The sequence below is a fragment of the Delphinus delphis genome, chromosome 7, assembly GCF_949987515.2.
Source record: "Delphinus delphis chromosome 7, mDelDel1.2, whole genome shotgun sequence".
NCBI classification, from domain to species: Eukaryota; Metazoa; Chordata; class Mammalia; order Artiodactyla; family Delphinidae; genus Delphinus; species Delphinus delphis.
Window position 1 is genome coordinate 61,986,404 of NC_082689.1, and position 20,088 is coordinate 62,006,491.

The window sequence follows — 20,088 nt, forward strand, 5'->3', positions numbered from 1 at the left end:
TATCATACTAAGTAAAGTCAGACAGAGAAAGACAAATACCATATGATATCACTTATATATGGAATCTAAAATATGACACAAATGAACTTATCTCCGAAACAAAAACAGACTCACAGACATAGAGAACAGACTTGTGGTTGCCAAGGGGGAGAAGGGATGAGGGAGGGATGAACTGGGAGTTTGGGATTAGCAGATGCAAACTATTATATATAGAATGGATATACAACAAGGACATACTGTATAGCACAGAGAACTGTGTTCAGTATCCTGTGATAAACCATAATGGAAAGGAATGTGAAAAAGAATATATATATATATGTGTATATATATAACTGAATCACTGCTATATAGCAGAAATTAACACAACATTGTAAATCAGCTATACTTCAGTAAGATAAAAATTTGTTTTTTAAGTTTGTTGAATTGAACTGACAAATGGAAGATTATTCCTGTGGACACTCTTAAAAGACTCTTTGTTGGAAAGAGTAATTCTCCATTTGAAAAATAAAAATGTGAAGTTTGTGTAGGACTGAGTCTCAAGAACTGCAGCCTGGTCCCAAAGCATCTTGGATGCAAGCACATATCCTGAGAGAATCTCTGAGTCATACACAGAGCAACTGGGCACTTGCTCCTGAGAGGCACTGTCAAGGTCTCCGCCCCATCATCTGCCTACTGCTCAGTTTATCCACTACAGCAGGCAAGATGCAACACTGGCTTTTCCCGGATGAGAAGGGAACCAGTTTCAGGCAATCTGGGCAACGGAAGCTCACCATGGACCACTAAACTGCCCGTAAATAGAAACACTCCACATATTTTCTTCAACCCAGCTGAAACTGAAAAGTCACAAACACCTCATGAGAAATGTACAAAGCCAAGAGCAGGTTTGTCTTATTTGTATTTTGTGGTTCTGAGAACACCAACTTGCCGCGGATTGTAACGGGAACACCATCTTCTGAGTTATGCCACACTAAATATTAGTTGAGTGGCCTCAGTTATGCTTTCCTTTAATAATAAATTAATCAAAATCTACAGAGAAATTTGTGAATACCAATAGTTTTAAAGCCCTCCTCAAACTACCCTCCAAATTCATCTTCTCCTTTGACTTTTTTACCAATGTATTCATTCATCCAACAGATGCTTATTGAGCATCTAGCCTCTATCAAGCACTACACTGAGAGCTGGGCATCCCAAGTCCCTGCCAGAGTTCAGAGTCCAATTGGGAGACCTGCTTACCAACAACTATTGGGTTGACCAAAAAGTGCCTTTGGTTTTTAAGTAAAAACAAAAGACACATTTTTCATTTTCACCAAGAACTTTATTGAACAACGTATTCAATGCTTTATTCCACTACTTTCTGCCATTTTTCAGGCAAATTCATCATTCCATCTTCCCAAAACTTTTTATCTTTTTGAACAAAGAATTCTTCCAGGTGCCCTTTACAGTCTTCCAGGGAATTGAAATTTTTTCCATTAAGAGAATTTTGTAAAGACCAAAATAAATGGAAATCTGAAGGTGCAATATCTGGTGAATATGGCGGATGAATCAAAACTTCCCAGCCAAGCTGTAATGGTTTTTGCCTGGTCATCAAAGAAACATGCGGTCTTGTGTTATGCTGATGGAAGATTATGTGTTTTCTCTTGACTAATTCTGGATGCTTTTCACTGAAGTGCTGCTTTCAGTTGGTCTAACTGAGAGCAGTACTTGTTGGAATTAATCATTTGGTTTTCCAGAAGGAGCTCATTATAGAGGACTCCCTTCCAATCCCACCATATACACAACATCACCTTCTTTAGATAAAGACCGGCCTTTGGTGTGGTTGGTGGTGGTTCATTTCACTTGCCCCATTCTATGTTATTGTACAGTATCCACTTTTCATCCTCTGTCACAATTTGTTTTAAAAATGGAACGTTTTCATTATGTTTAAGTAGAGAATTGCACACGGAAATACAGTCAAGAAGGGTTTTTTTTTTGCTTAACTTATGTGGAACCCAAATATCAAAGCGATGAACATAGCCAAGCTGGTGCAAATGATCTTCAGCGCTTGATCTGGATATTTTGAGTATGTCAGTTATCGCCTGTGTGGTATAACATTGGTTGTTCTCAATTAATGTCTCAATATGATCGCTGTCAACTTCAACTGGTCTACCCGACTGTGGAGCATTGTCCAGTGAGAAATCTCCAGCACGAAACTTTGCAAACCACTTTTGACACATTCAATCAGTCACACATACACTGCACACATACACTGCACACATCTTTTTTTTGCATATCAGTTGCGTTTTTACCTTTCTTGAAATGATAAAGCATAATATGCCAAAAGTATTGCGTTTTTTCTTCCATCTTCAATATTAAAATGGCTACACAAAAATTCACCAATTTTGATAAGTTTTTTTAAAATGCACACTGGTATGACAGCTGTCACAATACAATCTAACAAAATTGTTTTGAATGAAGTTAAAGACAACTAAGTGTTACTAGAGCCATCTTAAGGAAAAAACCGAACAAACCTTTTGGCCAACCCAATACAATACAACGGTCATGGTTTGCTAATGGAGGGTGTAAAGGCTGCAGTGGAAACTCAGGGAAAAGAACCTCAGTTGGCCAACTTCCTAGGGGAGTTGCATTTGCGCTGAGACTTGAAGATTGAGGAGGAATGTTCCAGAGTTCTGAGGGCCATCCCAGATGATGTAACAATATATGGAAAGGTTTAAAGGAATGACACATAAGGATAGATTTGGAGAATTACCTGTTGTTCACTTCTGTTGAGGCATTAAAAACAAGTAAATTGGGGAAAAGTAACCTGAAATGAGGCTGGACAGTACAGAAGCTGGAATATGAAAGGCTTTGTTCCCCATTCTAAGGAATCTTGACTTTGTCCTACAGTGTTTCTCAAAGTGGGGTTCATGAGGTCCCTATGAAAATTTTTATGTTTTTGCTTTTGTTTCAATGATAGTTTATTAATAATAATAAAATGGGAGAAGCTGCAATAAAAACATGTTCCAGATCATCTGGATGGCTAATTGACACACAATTTCAGTGCCCATATTTATGTTTATTATTAAGCCGGCACTAAGCCAACAGAGACGTGCCAGTTAGAGGCCAAAGGAGATGCTGTTTAAACAAAGAGATCACTCTCACTGAGTAAAGTGGTGGGAGAACTGGGTCACCACATGGTATGCGGCAGTAAGGTTGACAAAATAACTCACAATAATCCATGCCATCATGCTCTGAAACATATTCACATTGCAAAGGACAACTGAGTTTCACAAAACAATGTCATTTGTCTCATTAAATTAAAGCTGTTTACTTGAACACTGCTGGCTTTGTAGTTTTTTCATAATACATTTTTTTCCCTTTTGGTTTTACAGCATTACAAATATAAATGACTAGATAAGTGTATGTCTAGTTTCATGGTTTTTAAAATCAATTTAAGATTTAAGTAAACACTGGAATCTGCAGGGATTTTCTTTTTCTCTAAAATGGGTCTGTCCATTATCCAAGTATGAAAGAGAAGGCCATTGAGATAGAATAAATTTGAGCATATTGGCGTAAGCCAATTACTGTGTTAGGAGACCACCTTGGCAATCACACAGAGGAAGGAAAGCCCAGGGACAGAATGGAGATGGAAAGACCTCTAAGGAGATGATTGCTGAGTTCTCTTATTAAAAGAACCCATTTGCTTGATCCAAGAGAGCTGCTCTCAGGCCAGAGTGCTGTGGAATTAAAATGCTGACCTGACAAGCAAAGCTGTACAGTGCCTCTGTTTCAGGGTATGCGGTATCTAGCCCGAAGATTCCCCAAACTTCTATATGTGTCATTTCATAGAGGATTCTGTGGTAATGCCAGTACTAAATTAGGGCGAAATCCCAGGTTTTACTACAGAGCCAAAAAAGTACACAAGAGAAGTTACTATGTATCTGGTAACAAAAAAGCAACCAGGACTATGGCATATAGTTCTGTAAGCCGGCTGGAGCTGAAATCTGTCTCTTCACCAAGCCATGTGTCACTGGGGCTGCATCTATCCAGGGAAGGTGACTTTTTCTAATTTACACAATGGCTGGATGAACTTGTCAAGCCAGGACCCTTGCAGAGGGCTGCATCTTCTGGAGGGGGCACCTTTTTCTAACTGCATGAAGGTATTCTGTGGGCCAGCTGTGACTTAATCCCGATTTTCTGAAATTAAGTTCTGGTTTGTCATCATTATCACTCACCAAACCAGAACCCTCACAGTTCAATGAGGATAAAGGATTTTCTTCTTCCTGAAAGTGAAGTGTGTGACCTTCCCATAAAAAGGCATAGTACCAAGGCTCTCAGCAAATACAAAGAAATCGTTGCCCTCTGCTTACCTCAGGGGCCATCCAGAATGGGGTGCCGACAGATGTGTTTCTCCGCAGACGTGTACTGGTGAGTTGAGCTGAGACGCCTATAAGAAAAGGGTGTCACAATTCAGCAGTGAGCAGAAGATCATGCTAGACCAGGGGCTGGCAAACTTCTTCCATAAAGGGTCAGACAGAAAATATCTTAAGCTTTGCGAGCCTAAGGCTCTGTCACAGCTACTCAACTCTGCCATTGTAATGGAAAAGCAGCATAGACAACACAGAAGCAAATGAGTGTAGCTGTGTTTCCACAAAAATTCATTTATGGATGCATAGTTTTCACGGTCATAAAATATTTTTCTTTTGATTTTTTCCCAACCATTTAAAAATGTAAAAACCATTCTTAGTTCACAGGCTGTACAAAAACAGGAGGCAGGTCAGATTCGGTTCACAGGCTGTAGTTTGCCAACCACTGTGTGGGAGCATATATCTATCTAAATCGAGCATTTCTACCATACTGCTGCAAAATTGGAATCAAAAGAAAACATCAAGAACTAGGATCAACCCAAAATACGTTCCTACTATATTTCCAAAATATTTCAGGTGATATCTTTCTTAAAATGGTGCCTCATTTGATGGAGGAAGAAAATGGGCATGTATTATCTATAACAGAGCATCGGTGTAGAAGTAAAAAGTTTTCAGTGCCTTATCTTACCTAGAAGGCTGGAAACCTGACATGAAAAATACATTTGTCAAATGGAAAAAGAAATTGACTAATAATATTATTATCTAGGGCTCAATGTTGAGGACCTGAATTTTAATATAATTCCAATGTACTCTGTCATAGTCTTAAGCCAGCTCTCTTCTTTATGCCATAATGGATGTAAAGGTACACTGGATTAGGAGTCAGAAGACCTGTTTCCTATCTCAATTACGTCTTTTCCTAACTGTATGACCTCAAGCAGACAACCTCACCCTGAGCCTCAGTTTTCTTACCTTCAAATTGGGGATAATGCTACTCATCACACCTAACACAAAGAGTTCTTCTTAAATACCAAGTAAGAGAACAACTGTGGGGGCTTCCCTGGTGGTGCAGTGGATAAGAATCCGCCTGCCAATACAGGGAACACGGGTTTGAGCCCTGGTCCGGGAAGATCCCACATGCCGCGGAGCAACTAAGCCCATGCGCCACAACTACTGAGCCTGCGCTCTAGAGCCCGTGAGCCACAACTACTGAGCCCGCGAGCCCACAACTACCAAAGCCCACGCACCTAGAGCCCGTGCTCCAAAAGAGAAGCCACCGCAATGCCACTCGCTGCAACTAGAAAAAGCCTGAGCGCAGCAACGAAGACCCAATGCAGCCAAAAATAAATAAAATAAGTAAATTTTTTAAAAAATGGAACAACTGTGAAAATGATTTATAAATTGTAAAGTATTTTACAAATATAAGGTATTCTTTTATACCAAGCAAAATCTAATGCAGCCCTTAAGAGAATAGCAATGGTGGCCACTAATGCTGTTGATAAGAACTTAGAAATCTGAATATGCTCATCAGCAAAAAACAGACCTTTAAAAACATTAGGCATAGATTTGCCAAGGACCATGGGTTGTTTTTTCAGGGTAGTTGTTATGCTAACTGCTTGCATTCCTTATTCTTTATTAGGAAGCCAAAGAGGGCTCTTTATTTAAACCCTCTGCAATTTTCTTTGCTTTTTAGTAAATAAACCAATATACTTAGCATAATTTCATTTATTTTTGAGTAATTTCTTCTGAGCAAATGATTCACTGATACATTTTAACACTGAATTCTTTCTTACCAATAAAACAATGAATATTCAAAATCATCAATCTTTTCTCCTACTACACTGACAATGATAAAGAACATTTTAAAAAGTGCTTCTGTAAATGGTTTCTCATTATTTATAACAATCATGCTGAGGTACTAATTGTTGTTGAACCTGTTTAGAAGACTAAACCATTAGATAAACTTAAAAAGGAAAACCAAATGGTTTGTTGGTTTGTGACTATCAACACAGGAGTGTCACAAGCAGATATTTAATAGTTCTCTGGCCTTAGGTGATATTGCTCTGCGTTTCCTTTCACACTTCCATTTCCTGTTAATGTTTCCAGTTCAACCAGCCTCACATGTAACAGCAACAATCACAATTGAAAGGGATGTTAGCTTTCAGACCCAAAGGACAATTTTACCTTCTGCTCACTGGGAATAAGTATGCCTAAGGCTAGAGAAAATCATTTGAAAGATCAAACTGCTTTCTCTTTTCATATGCAAAAAAGAATAGACAAAATGTAAATTACAGACAATTGCCCTGAGATGTGAAATCCTTCCCAGAAAACCAAAGTTTTTCCCTCGAATTCTTCTTTTGAAACACTTTTATATTCTCCTTAAAAAAATTGCTTCTAAAGCTGAAAATAGATTAACAAACAGCATCTCCTAGGGTGATCCATCTGGTGAACCACCCCCCATTCTCCAGCCTGTGTGTGACTGGAAAGGCCCTCAGCCTATGGCGTAGAAGACAGGCTCCAGTCTTCTGAGACTGCAATAAATTGTTGCCTTTGGCTAAACCGCACACATCAAGAAAACAAACGACAAGCAGTCATTACCAAAGTCAACGAGCTTAACTCCTCCTCCTGTTGTCAGAAGAATATTATTCCCCTTGACATCACGGTGGATGATTCGGTTATTGTGCAAATGCTGAAGGCCCTGCATGGTGTCCCACCGCCACCAAACAACAGGAAAGAGAAAAGGAAAATTTGCATGGTTATTTTTTTTTTTTGGCATGGTTATTTTTAAACAGTTACCCTACTATTAAAAATCTAATCAAAGTCCACATTTGGCTACACCTCCCTGTTATACACCTTGCATATTATAGGGCAGTTTCCCCTTGTTAATATGCAATGGGGAGCCAACCAATGACAAATTGCCCCCTCTGCCCCCAGCTTGATGGACGTCCTTACCAAGAGGGCCCCATACAAGATGTATGAGATCACTGCTTCATCCAGCCGCTGGCCACACCTGAGTAGACCTTTGACAAGCTCAGTGACGGAGCCCCCATTACACAGCTGCAAGAAGAGGTGCCAGGGGAGAGAGACAGCAAGAGAACACAAACAAAAAGAAAAGAAAAGCACATTAAGAAGAAAAGCCCACTTATTACCGACTCAATGTAGTAAAATAAATTTGCAAATCACAAAACTCCAGGTCAGAACAATTAAACCTCACTTTTCCATTACACAATCAAATCTCATTCTGTGTGTGTGTGTGTGTGTGTGTGTGTGTGTGTGTGTGTGTGTGTGTTTATTCAAGGTGATGATTTATGAGTGAAAGTGCATGTCCAAAAATTTGATTTTTTAAATTGTTAAGTGAAATATAAAAGCACAAGACATTATTTAGAAATTAAAAAAAGAAAGCATATAAGGAATCATGGTGACTTATGGGATATTTTCATTTTACATGAATATTGTCTATTTTTTAAAAATCATGCATTTTGAAGGAAAGACTGAAAGAGGCAAGATGGACGCCCTTGACACTTAGGAGGGAATACATTTTATTTCAATCTCCCTGTCTCCAGTGCTGGCACTGCAGGCAGCAGAAGCCCAACCAGCAGCTCCTTCTCGAGTTGCCACTGCACGTCAAGTTTACGGAGTGGAGCTGCATCATATGTGTATTTAACCTTTTCATATTCAACTGTAGGAGTTCAGCACCTTTATGCTCTTCTTTTTTTATTCCTGTAATTAAAAACACTGTAAAAGTATATCATATTTGCTCTTTTTACGTATTATACATTACTGAGATTTGAGAATGTGTAAACCAGGCATACTATTCTTTCACAGCAATTTAAGGGTTTTTGACTAAGTGCAGAAGGAAATGTGCCGGTTTGGGTTTGCTGCATGCCATCTTAAATCAAGGGTTCTTAACTTGTTTCAGCAGGGCTTGTAAATACCTTGAAACTGTAGGCAGCACGTTGTATATGCATCTTGCACTTTTCTGCTGAGAAAATTCAGAGCTTTTGTTGGATACTCAGAGCACTCCTTGTCCTTATACAGGTTATGACCCTACTTTAGAGACCTAGGCTTCCTCCTGGCACTTTGTCTACAATCTGGGAAAGAGTTAACTAGTGAACAGTGGGGGGTCCTCTGGGTTGTGGCTGCTTGAGTCAACTGGCTTTTCATAAGCAAAGAAATGTGAGGAGCACAGATTAGCACCTTTGCTAAAAGAAGACACTCTTTATCAAGATAATAATACATTAGGATCTACTCGACTCTAATGAACATCTGCAAGATTTTAATAAATGGTGAGCAGGTGTTTTTGTTTGATGTGTGTATCGTTCCCCAGTACATATGCAGCAGATACCTTGCACACACATTAACAATCAAGATAAACTGGAAATGAATCTGTCCATGTTTTTACCATTTAAGTTGCTCTTAAACAATAGTATTTGACTAAAAATATAGTACAAAATTAGGAATCTTTACAACTAGGATAAAATTACTATCTGTCAGGAATGATTCAGGAAGGAGCCAAGAACAGTGAAGTGCACTGAAGGCTATAATGGTCCCATGAGTCTGGGATTATATAAGTGTCCTTGGAATCCTCTCTCTACCAATGTCAGGAGTAACTTGTAACTCAACACTGATACCTCTCATGGCCCTAATGTTGAGTACCAGGATAATGTCTTCCAAAGGATTCCACATTCTTTTTATTTCAACTATGTCTTACATGACCCTGAAAGGGCACATAACATTCAATGTACAATCTAATACTCTCTTGAGCAGTGAATGCATTTTCGGTGTCATGATTTGTAAAATAATCTTAAAAGCTAAGCTTTCGACAAATATATAATAATTTTCTCAGGACTCCCCAAATTAGATTTATATTTCAAGTAACAAAAATTGGAGAACTGACCACAGAGTCAAATGATGATTATGAAAGAATGTAGGACATGACATGAGGGAAGTTCTCAACCCACAAAAAGAAAAGCTTTTCTGGGGCTGATGGCATAGAGCTTGGAGAGCTTGAGAGAATAAGATTAGGGTGAGGATGCTCCCTCTCGGGGGTGGTTGTGTAAGGGGATAATGCTAATGAAACCATTTCTTATGAACCTCTTTTTATATGGAAATCTAACGGGAGACCTCCTCACAGGAGCCTCATGCCAAAAAAGGGGTGTTCACGCTGAGTGGAATGGCAGTAGGGTATGGTGAGGTCCATCAAGGCTGGGATTCTAACAGTTCCCTACAGCCTGCTCATGACTTGCAGGAGATTCAGAACTTAATGCTCCATTTGGGTTCAGGGACAAGGCTACAGTTTGAATGAGAAGGAAAGACAGTGAGTGCAGACCTCACGATAAGAAGGAGTATCAGGGACCTGGGACATGGGGAGACACCAAAGGCAGACAGTAGAAGGACTTAGGGTCACCAGTTGGAGGTCCCTGACCTCACTACCATGGCTTTACATGACCATTTGCTGTATCCAAATCCAGATATCACCCAGGAGAAGGAAAGATGAACGGGGAAAGAGAAAACCACTAAAAAACTAAGTCCTTATCCAAGTGACTAAGCTTTGAACTGGATTGTGAAAATGGGATACAAATTCCCAGAACTTGCCCCTTCCCAAAGAAGTCACTCTATGGACTAAGTTTAACAGGATAAGTTAAAATCAATTGTCTTCTCTAGGCAGGCTGGGGGCTCAAGAACAAAGTTGGGTTTAGTTATTAAAAAGAAAGTTACGTGCTGGGAAAACTGGACAGCTACATGTAAAAGAATGAAATTAGAACACTTCCTAACACCATACACAAAAATAAACTCAAAATGGATTAAAGACTTAAATATAAGGCCAGACACTATAAAATTCTTAGAGGAAAACACAGACAGAACACACTATGACATACATCACAGCAAGATCCTTTTTTGACTCATCTCCTAGAGAAATGAAAATAAACAAATGGGACCTAATGAAACTTAAAAGCTTTTGCACAGCAAAGAAAACCATAAACAAGACGAAAAGACAACCCTCAGAATGGGAGAAAATATTTGCAAACCAAGCAACTGACAAAGGATTAATCTCCAAAATATACAAGCAGCTCATGCAGCTCAATATCTAAAAAACAAACAACACAATCCAAAAATGGGCAGAAGACCTAAACAGATATTTCTCCAAAGAAGATATACAGATTGCCAACAAACACGTGAAAGGATGCGCAACATCACTAATCATTAGAGAAATGCAAATCAAAACTACACTGAGGGGCTTCCCTGGTGGTGCAGTGGTTGCTGATGCAGGGGACGCGGGTTCGTGCCCTGGTCCGGGAAGATCCCACATGCCGTGGAGCGGCTCGCCCGTGAGCCATGGCCGCTGAGCCTGCGCGTCCGGAGCCTGTGCTCCACAGCGGGAGAGGCCACAACAGTGAGAGGCCCGCATACCGCAAAAAAAAAAAAAAAAAAAAAAAAAAACTACACCGAGGTATCACTTCACACCAGTCAGAATGGCCATCATCAAAAAATCTACAAACAATAAATGCTGGAGAGGGTATGGAAAAAAGGGAACCCTCTTGCACTGTTGTGGGAATGTAAATTGATACAGCCACTATGGAGAACAGTATGGAGGTTCCTTAAAAAACTAAAAATAGAACTACCATATGACCCAGCAATCCCACTACTGGGCATATACCCTGAGAAAACATAATTCAAAAAGTCATGTACTACAATGTTCATCGCAGCTCTATTTACAGTAGCCAGGACATGGAAGCAATCTAAGTGTCCATTGATAGATGAATGGATAAAGAAGATGTGTATACAATGGAATATTGCTCAGCCATAAAAAGAAATGAAATTGAGTTATTTGTAGTGAGGTGGATGGACCTAGAGTCTTTCATACAGAGTGAAGTAAGTCAGAAAGAGAAAAACAAATACCGTATGCTAACACATACATACGGAATCCAAAAAAAAAAAATGGTTCTGATGAACCTAGGGGCAGGACAGGAATAAAGATGCAGACGCAGAGAATGGACTTGAGGACACGGGGAGGGGGAAATGTAAGCTGGGACGAAGTGAGAGAGTAGCACTGACATATATACACTACCAAATGTAAAATAGATAGCTAGTGGGAAGCAGCTGCATAGCACAGGGAGATCAGCTCGGTGCTTTGTGACCACCTAGAGGGATAGGGAGGGTGGACGGGAGACGCAAGAAGGACGGGATATGGGGATATATATATATACATATAGCTGATTCACTTTGTTATACAGCACAAACTAACACACCATTGTAAAGCAATTATACTCCAATAAAGATGTTAAAAAAAAAAAGTTACCTCTTTGCTCTCAATAGCTTGTGACTGCCCAGTTTATTACCCATTACTCAATCATGAACACAGTGCCTGCCCTCAAAGAGCTCAGCACCAGAAATGGACACATGAGTAATAAGAGTGGCAGGTGGAAGAAAGGGTGTGCCCAAGGGGAGTGTGGGCACCGAAGAGAGAATGGCGACTTCTGTTGTGCTAGGGTGAAGAGGGAACAGTCTGGGAATCTTCCCAGAGGACGTAACACATACAATGAGTTTGAAGGACATAGGACCGAGTGGCAGGTGAACAAGAAGAAGAGCATCCCTGGAAAGGGAACACCGTGTGCAAAGGAAGGGAGCACAAAAGAATGAGGGGGGAGATAGTGTGTCTGTCTGCCTGCGCGTGTGTGTGTGTATGTGTCTATGTCTGTGTGTCTTTGAATTCTACATACTCTGCCACTGTTGGGACAAAGGGACAGAATCCTAGAGCAGGTAGACAGGGAAAAAAAGGGGGTAACAGGGAATGACAGGTGAGCTCTTCTAAGAAGTGTGGGCTTTATTACTATACACACGCATATTATGATACCATAATATACCATTAGATAGGAGTGGTAAGCTATTGACAGGTTTTAGGCAGGAGGTCTGTTCAGATTTCTAGAAAGATGACCTTGGTAGCAGATTGGAGGGTGGACAGAACAGGAGGACACAGGGAGCTGGACACCTGTTAGGAGGTGTTGAAGCAATCGAGAGAAGCAGGGTCAAAAAGCCAAGAGTCCTGAGGACAAAGAGTCAGGGACAGATATGGGGGACTTTTATGACATAGAATCGACAGGAATTTTGTACCAACTGGATAGAGAAAGTTAAGAAGAAACAGAGTCTAGGGATCTTGTGAGTATAAGAATAGCAATAAAGTTCTTTGATCCTCTAAAGTTAAAGGAGCAATAGACATGCAAGGCACTGTAACGCCTTTATCAGAACCACTTCTCAGCCTGGCTCCTGTCTCAGGGAGGCACATGCTTTACTGTACTGCAACTACACTATTAAAATTCTACCCAGAGAACATTTAAATTAAGTGCTGGGTGATGATCCAAGCTAACTCAACCCTGGAATTTTCCCCTGAAATCTCATTTTAGTCTCTCTCCTGCCCTACTTTAAATCTGGCCATTTCTGCAACAAGAGCCTATTCAGTGGCATTTTATATAGGTAGCCAACTTATAAACTTTCTTCATAGCTCTAGAACCTACGGAGGGACTAAGAGCTGCCATTTTGTCAGCAGGATCAAAACTCAGCTGTGGATTTAAGAACAACAAAAGGATCAGACAAGGTTGGTGCCTTTTGTTCACTAAATGTCAGAGTTTAAGAACTGTCTGACTTGTGGTTCAAAGAAACATATAAATAAACTGCTCAGGGCACCTTTACAGGAAGAGGTCCTGTGAAGGTGATTAGCCCACCAGCAAGGTTTTAAAGGGCAGCCCGTGGGTTACAGGGAAAGGACTTTGGATACCTGGATATAAAAAAGGAAAGCAAAAAAAAAAAAAAAAAAAGGAAAGCAGGTACGTACTGACAATTGTCTAATCAGAGTAAATAGTGAGATGGACTGAACATTTTAAAAGCATGACAAGGAACTATATTTAAATACATCAAATAAAATAATCCCCTTAGAGTTGTAAGAAGGCAGCCAAGCCTCCTACCCCACCCCTGAGGGTTGGCACCTGCAGCCTTTTATTCCTGCCCACCCTGCCAGCCATCAGCCTCAAATACAGAGGTAGGTCTCCATCCCTGCATTCCTCCCGACGCCCTCAGCATTCAGGAAATGTGGCAGCTGGATGCATCTAGAACTTAACGAGCATTTTACTCCAAACCAAGAAAAATAGAAAAATCATTTACATTCCACATCTATTTTCTAAACCATCGTTGAATATTGATTCAATCACAGTATGTGCATTTGCGATGACGGCCATAATTTCAAGCAATAAAATGTTCCTTGCTCAATAAGCCATCAACTTTCCTCCATGTTATTAACGAATGGCCCATGCAACACAATCACCAGACCTTTATTCTAGTCAAAACTGCAACTTTCAAGTAGGTTCTATACTGGCATGTTGATTTGCCCTAGTCAGATGGCAGAATTAAGAGGAATTTCTTTTCAGTGCTCTTTTGTTTGGTTGACTTTATCTTTCAAGGGTGTTAGGGTCTACAGAGGGCATAAAGCAAAAGTCAAGGATCGTCAAAATTACTCTGGAAGATGCCTTAGGGAGCACCGTATTGGACACTGCCCACCTCTCAGGAAGGTCAAGCAACATAGTTTTCCTCCACACTGTTGGGAGAGATTGTGTTTATTTTACTGATACCAGATAAAGTCATTGGCCTGTACCTAGAAGAATGAAGACGATGTCACTTGAAACTCTGGAGCTCCAGTCAGGGGGGTTGGGGGGAAAATGCTCACACTATGAGAGGCAGGAGGGCCCCAAGACTCCCGCCTCCCATTTCAGCCTCTCTCCAGGGCACATGCACAGACCGGTGGTTGGGCAGAATTGCTCCCACACCTCAGCTCTTCACGTTCTCTTGCTTTTGCTGAACGCAGAGAGCGCATAAATATCGGATGCACCTCGGTTACATTTCACAGTTCTTCCCTTCTCCACTCCCAACTGTTCTGTACTTTCCTCCTGACCCCCAACACTCCAGTGACTCTCATTCTAGAACCCGGCCAGAACCTGCCATCTGAGTCAGTGTTCAGTGCTCCAGGGCTTTCTAACCATCTCTGGCCAATCAAAACATGCCAGAGCTACGTTCCAGGCCATCAGGGTCCTGCTAGGACCCTGACTTGTTAACGTGATAAACTTGACTCATGCCACAATATCAATGGGTGAAAATGGTTTTAAGTGCTAACTTGCAATGATATTGGGGCCCAGACTGGACTTTCTAGGGCCTTATATAAATGCAAAAACTGAACAGAGATATCTTTTTTCCCCCCTTCTGGCTTAGATACTGAACTTACACAAAGACCTCTGAGAGGAAAAAACAGGTTAAAAAATAATACGTTTATCTGGTTTTAAAATATAAGGAGGTTTTTTTTGTTTTTGTTTTTTTTACTTTACATTCTCATTTACTAACACTCTAAAGTCTAAACCATTTCTTTTAAGTTGAATGTGATTCAGGCTGAAAGAGTATTTATGGGCTGAAGGTTTTATACTGAAAGGAAAAGAGAAAATGTACTTCATGTCTTAGCACATACTAGGTATTTTTTCTGAAATATGGTGCTTTTTTTTTATATGAGGTTTTTTAAAAATTTATTTGTTTTATTTATTTATCTTTGGCTGCGTTGTGTCCTCATTGCTGTGCGTGGGCTTTCTCTAGTTGTGGTGAGTGGGGGCTACTCTTGGTTGTGGTACGCGGGCTTCTCATTGCAGTGGCTTCTCTTGTTGTGGAGTACAGGCTCTAGGTGTGTGGGCTTCAGTAGTTGTGGCACACAGGCTCAGTAGTTGTGGCTCACAGGCTCAGTAGTTGTGGCTCACAGGCTCCAAAGTGCAGGCTCAGTAGTTGTGGTGCACGGGCTTAGTTGCTCCATGGCATATGGGATCTTCCCGGACCAGGGGTTGGACCCATGTCCCCTGCATTGGCAGGCAGATTCTTAACCACTGTGCCACCAGGGAAGTCTCTGGTGCTTTTTCTTAAAAGTCTAATTTCTTATCATGTTTCATTTAGGTGAGACATAATAGAACTTACAGATTTTCCAAATTTAATATTAATTTAGAATAAAAATTATTCACAAATTTTCCAAAACATTATTATGTATGAGTGTTTTCTGTCCATATTTTTCTCCCATAGTAGGTGTCTGTTATGCAAGAAGGCTTTGGTTTGCTTTCTGCTAACAATTAGTAATTAATTTCTGAAATGACATTTTTATTTGCTTTTGTTTTCAGAGTTGTGGTGATTTAAGAGGGTTATTAATAACATTTTTCTATCCTCAAGAATTGCTCTGTGGAATAGCTTCTCCCTGGTCCTTTCACCACATTCAGGCAAGAAAAGAGCAAAGGCAACATAAATTTAATCTCAATATACAGGATGAGGGGAGCAATATTAAACAGATAATAATTTTATTGTATAAGTCTCCTAAAGCACTCCTAAAAAAGTTGCAGACGGAGCAACATGGTCAAGGTGCTGTGTGGACTGTCATTATCTTCCAGCTGTGTGTCTGTGTCTGTGTCTGTGTCTGTGTCTGTGTGTGTGTGTGTGCTAATTCTGTGCTAAAGCAGTTCCTGTGTAATCAGGAACTGCTGCCATTTTAACCAGAGATTCCAAGTCTGTATTCCCCGGACCCGGCAGACAGCAACAGCACAGGACGGGAGAAAAGTGCTGAAGTGCTGTCCTCCTCCAGTTCTGCCATATAACTCGTATGGGACCATCGGCATGTCACTCCTTCTCTGGGTCTCTGTTCCTCAGCTGAACACTAGGAGAGTGACAGAAGGAAGGCCGAGGTCCCTGTCAGTTCTAGGAGCCCAGGAATCCCTGTGTCTACAAGCATACTGGAGGTACTGGACATACCTACCCCAGCTGCCTGGCATGGATGGCCCATTCCTGGACAGAAAAGATTGAGGACATCTGGTTCCCCATGCCAGCAACTTTGGCATGGGCCAACACAACCTGCAAAGGGCATAATATCAGCATATTGTATTGCTGAGGTATGAATAATTCAGTGTGCCGGGCAACCTCATTATCTGTACTTAGTCACCCTGAAAAAACAAGAGACAGTCGCAGGGGAGCATTTGCACAAGGCTCAGTTCATAGTTCTGAGCTCTTTCTCATCTTTCAAGGCCACGTGTGGCCCTTTCTGGTTGCCTTGGCTGTGCCTGAGGGACTAACATTTGGTCACTCCTCATCAGTAAGAGCAATTATTCTCCAGGTGGTGGCAGGTCTGAGCAGCCCACCTACTCTCCTGGTAAAATGGAGGGAGGGAAGGTCCCATTTCAGGCCCTGGAAAATCCCTGGAAGTTCAGTTTTCTATATCCGAATGCAGAGTCTTTGAGTCGGTGGTAAAGTGAAAAGAAACTAAAACTTCTCGGTCACTGTACTTACATTATTAAATTATAGTGAAGTTTAAAACACTGAGATCTCACAGAGCTTAAGAAGAATACAATCAGGGCTTCCCTGGTGGCACAGTGGATAAGAATCTGCCTACCAATGCAGAGGACACAGGTTCAATCCCTGGTCTGGGAAGATCCCACATGCCGCAGAGCAACTAAGCCCGTGTGCCACAACTACTGAGCCCACGTGCCACAACTACTGAAGCCCACGTACTTAGAGCCTGTGCTTCACAAGAGAAGTCACCATAATGAGAAGCCCGCACACCGCAACAAAGAGTAGCCCCCGCTCTCCACAACTAGAGAAAGCCTGCGTGTAGCAATGAAGACCCAACGCAGCCAAAAATAAATAATTTTTTAAAAAATTTTTAAAAAAAGAATACAATCAGAGACCCTAGAAACAATACTTTCCATATCTCATGAAAATGAGCACTAAAAAATTAATGTTATTATAGAGCTTCATTGGCAGGATAAAATCTATAATATTCCCAGGGAGGGAGTGGGGAATAATAAAACCCAAAAGGTGATACTATGAGAATATGTTATGTGACTTAACCAGCCAACTAAACAGACAAAGATGATTTCTGAAAACCAAAACCCCTTACATCTTTATATTCTGAAGAAGGCAATTGATGTGACAGAAATGTTCCCTGCAGATTATTCCATTTGAATACAAGTGAATTCCCCATACATTGTTGCCATGGCAGCCAGTATATATTGCCTCATGGCCAGGCCCTCCCAGAGCCAGGTGGAAGGTTTTCAACAAGAGACCCCAGACAGTGAATTGAGGTCTGATTTCTCCTTTGTTGCTTCTCTCTTAAAGCTTTCACACATGTCCCCGTGCTCATGGATCACACATGTGACCTCAGGCATGGAGGCTGGTTCAGAGGGGCAGAGTCCAGGACAGATCAGGGTGGACCTATACCCACCCTGAGGCAATACAATAGACCTGTCCTAATATACTAATTTCATATGTTGTCATTGTGTCTTTGCCATGTTAGTTCCATGGAGGAATTGTATTTGTGGGGAAGGGACTCTTTTGCATCCAGTTACACACATTCATTCCCATTAAGAAGGCAGAAAAAAGGCAAGACTACACTGGATATAGTGGTGCTCCCTTCAGATTCTCTCTTCAAAGCAGACGCTGCCAGGAATACCAGCTGCTCCCTGCTCCCAAGTCCCAGTGGCACCTCTCACCAGGAATAGTGCCCAACTACAGGGAACTGCCTCCCCCAAGGCCACACCCCCTCCCAGGGTGGCATGCACCAAGTGATTGGCTCTTGCAGAGATAAAATGCAGGACAACCCTACAAGAGGATCCCAGGTCTTCTTCTCCCTGAGGATGGGCTGAGACCTCTGCAACCACACTGATGTTTAATGTCTCCCTTGCCCAATCCCACCTTCCTTGCACATCTAGCTCCTGTAAGAACTTTCCAATAAACATTCCATACACAATTCTCAGAGTCCGTTTTCAGGAAACCCAACCTAAGATGAGGATAAATGAACATGAATGCGCTGATTCAAACTTGGCAACCAAGTAAACCTTGGGTTAACAATTTTTGAAAATGAGTTGCATCAATTGGAACATGTTTTCTGTGAAATTTTCCCAGCCTAGGGTAGAAAATAACCTTTTCCAACTGTGTTCCTGTATTCACTGAATTAGAAGAAGATTATTAAACCTTACAAGCAGAGAAACGTGCACATTTTCGGCACACAGCCTACCCATAAGAACGTGGAGAACACCACATCTGGTAAGGTACCTGTGCCATGCAGGAGAGACTGCCTCCCCAGATGTGCATCTTACACTATTTAGGCAACAATGAGTCTGCTCACCTCTGGTGCTCTGTTTGAATTGCTGGTTACCCAATGGGAGCCTCTTACCTCCAGGACCAGCCACAGCTGTCCTCCCACACCGTGATCTGCTTTGTAAAACATCCCATAAAACTTTACAACGTTGGGGTGATTCGGAAGAAACTGCAAAATGTTGTATTCTGCCTCAATCTCCTCATCCATATCCTACACAAGGTAAAAAGTGCATGGCTGGATTCAGTATAATGTGCGAGGAAGGGTAAGGAATGATATCACGATCAAGTAACCATTTAATAAAGCGTATGTAGTCTGTGTTTTTAATGTAATCATTACCATATCTTAAAAATACCTAACAATGGACATTCAGATACCAACTAAAGCCTTCTAACTGTTATATCAATAAATGTCTTCATTATATATTCTTAATAATAATATCATAAATATCTTTTTTAAAATTTAAAAATGTCTGAATTTTCAAAGCAATTAAGGAGAAGTAGCTCAAAGGGACCCAACCAGGATAGGACACTTACAACTTCACTGTGGTAAACAGTGCACAGCATTACAGGCTCAGTATTCAGTGCTCTGAAATAGGATGCCAGGCTAAGATGACTGAACACCACAAGTCTGGGTCACTTTGTAACTTACAGAGAGATCAGCCTCTGTATAAACCTAACAAATCACTCTTTCCAAGAGAATAACATTTGAAGAGTCCAGGGGACCAAAATCAAAACAATAGTAAAACGGACAAAAGAGAAAATCAAGGGAAGTTTTAACTCCAAATGGAGTCCCTTCCTTCAGATAGGCTAAGGAGTCATAACTCATTTTGAGATTTCATGCCAGGTTTCATTATCCCTAGAAAATCATCCCCAGAACAAAGAAAGAAGTTGAAAGCTCAGTGTGTATGAAACACTATATTGTGGTTATAATTTATAACTGTTACTTACACTGATTGGATCTAGAATTTTTACTGCAGCCAGGCTCCCATCTCTCTTGTTAGTTACTTTGTAGACCTTGCCATAGGTGCCTTTACCTATGGTCTCTACAATTTCCCAGGTATCTGTGGGATCTGGAAGCGATTCAAGTCCAAGCATCGTGGCGCTGTAATGAAACAATCCATACAGATGTTTCCTAGTGGGAAGAAAAGTTTGTTATGTGCAACAGATCACAGGATTAGTGGCACTGGGCTTTTGAAACAAGAATATTTTTATTTCTTCAGAATCCAATGGCACATTAAAAGGATCACACACCATGATCAAGTGGGGTTTATCCCAGGAATGAAAGGATTCAACATATGCAAAACAATCAATGTGATACACCATATTAACAAACTGAAGGAGAAAAACCATATGATCATCTCAATAAATGCAGAAAAAGCTTTCAACAAAATTCAACACCCATTTATGATAAAAACCCTACAGAAAGTAGGCATAGAGGGAACTTACCTCAACATAATAAAGGCCATATATGACAAACCCACAGCCAACATCATTCTCAATGGTGAAAAGCTGAAACCATTTTCTCTAACATCAGGAACAAGACAAGGCGGTTGTCCACCCTAACCACTATTATTGAACATAGATTTGGAAGTTT

At 40.9% G+C, this 20,088-nt stretch overlaps 1 protein-coding gene across 1 annotated transcript in view; it reads right to left on the reverse strand.

Annotated features, from left to right (window-relative positions):
- MYO3B (myosin IIIB) overlaps window positions 1–19,748 on the reverse strand; it is a 380,991-nt gene extending 361,243 nt beyond the window's left edge. The window contains exons 1-6 of the mRNA XM_069540813.1: window positions 19,744–19,748; window positions 19,443–19,626; window positions 18,571–18,705; window positions 7,293–7,397; window positions 6,939–7,038; window positions 4,347–4,423 (exon numbers count right to left, since the gene is read on the reverse strand). Coding sequence (XP_069396914.1) covers window positions 4,347–4,423; window positions 6,939–7,038; window positions 7,293–7,397; window positions 18,571–18,705; window positions 19,443–19,626; window positions 19,744–19,748 — 606 coding nt within the window. The remainder of the gene's footprint in view (window positions 1–4,346; window positions 4,424–6,938; window positions 7,039–7,292; window positions 7,398–18,570; window positions 18,706–19,442; window positions 19,627–19,743) is intronic.
- Window positions 19,749–20,088: the final 340 nt, after the last annotated feature.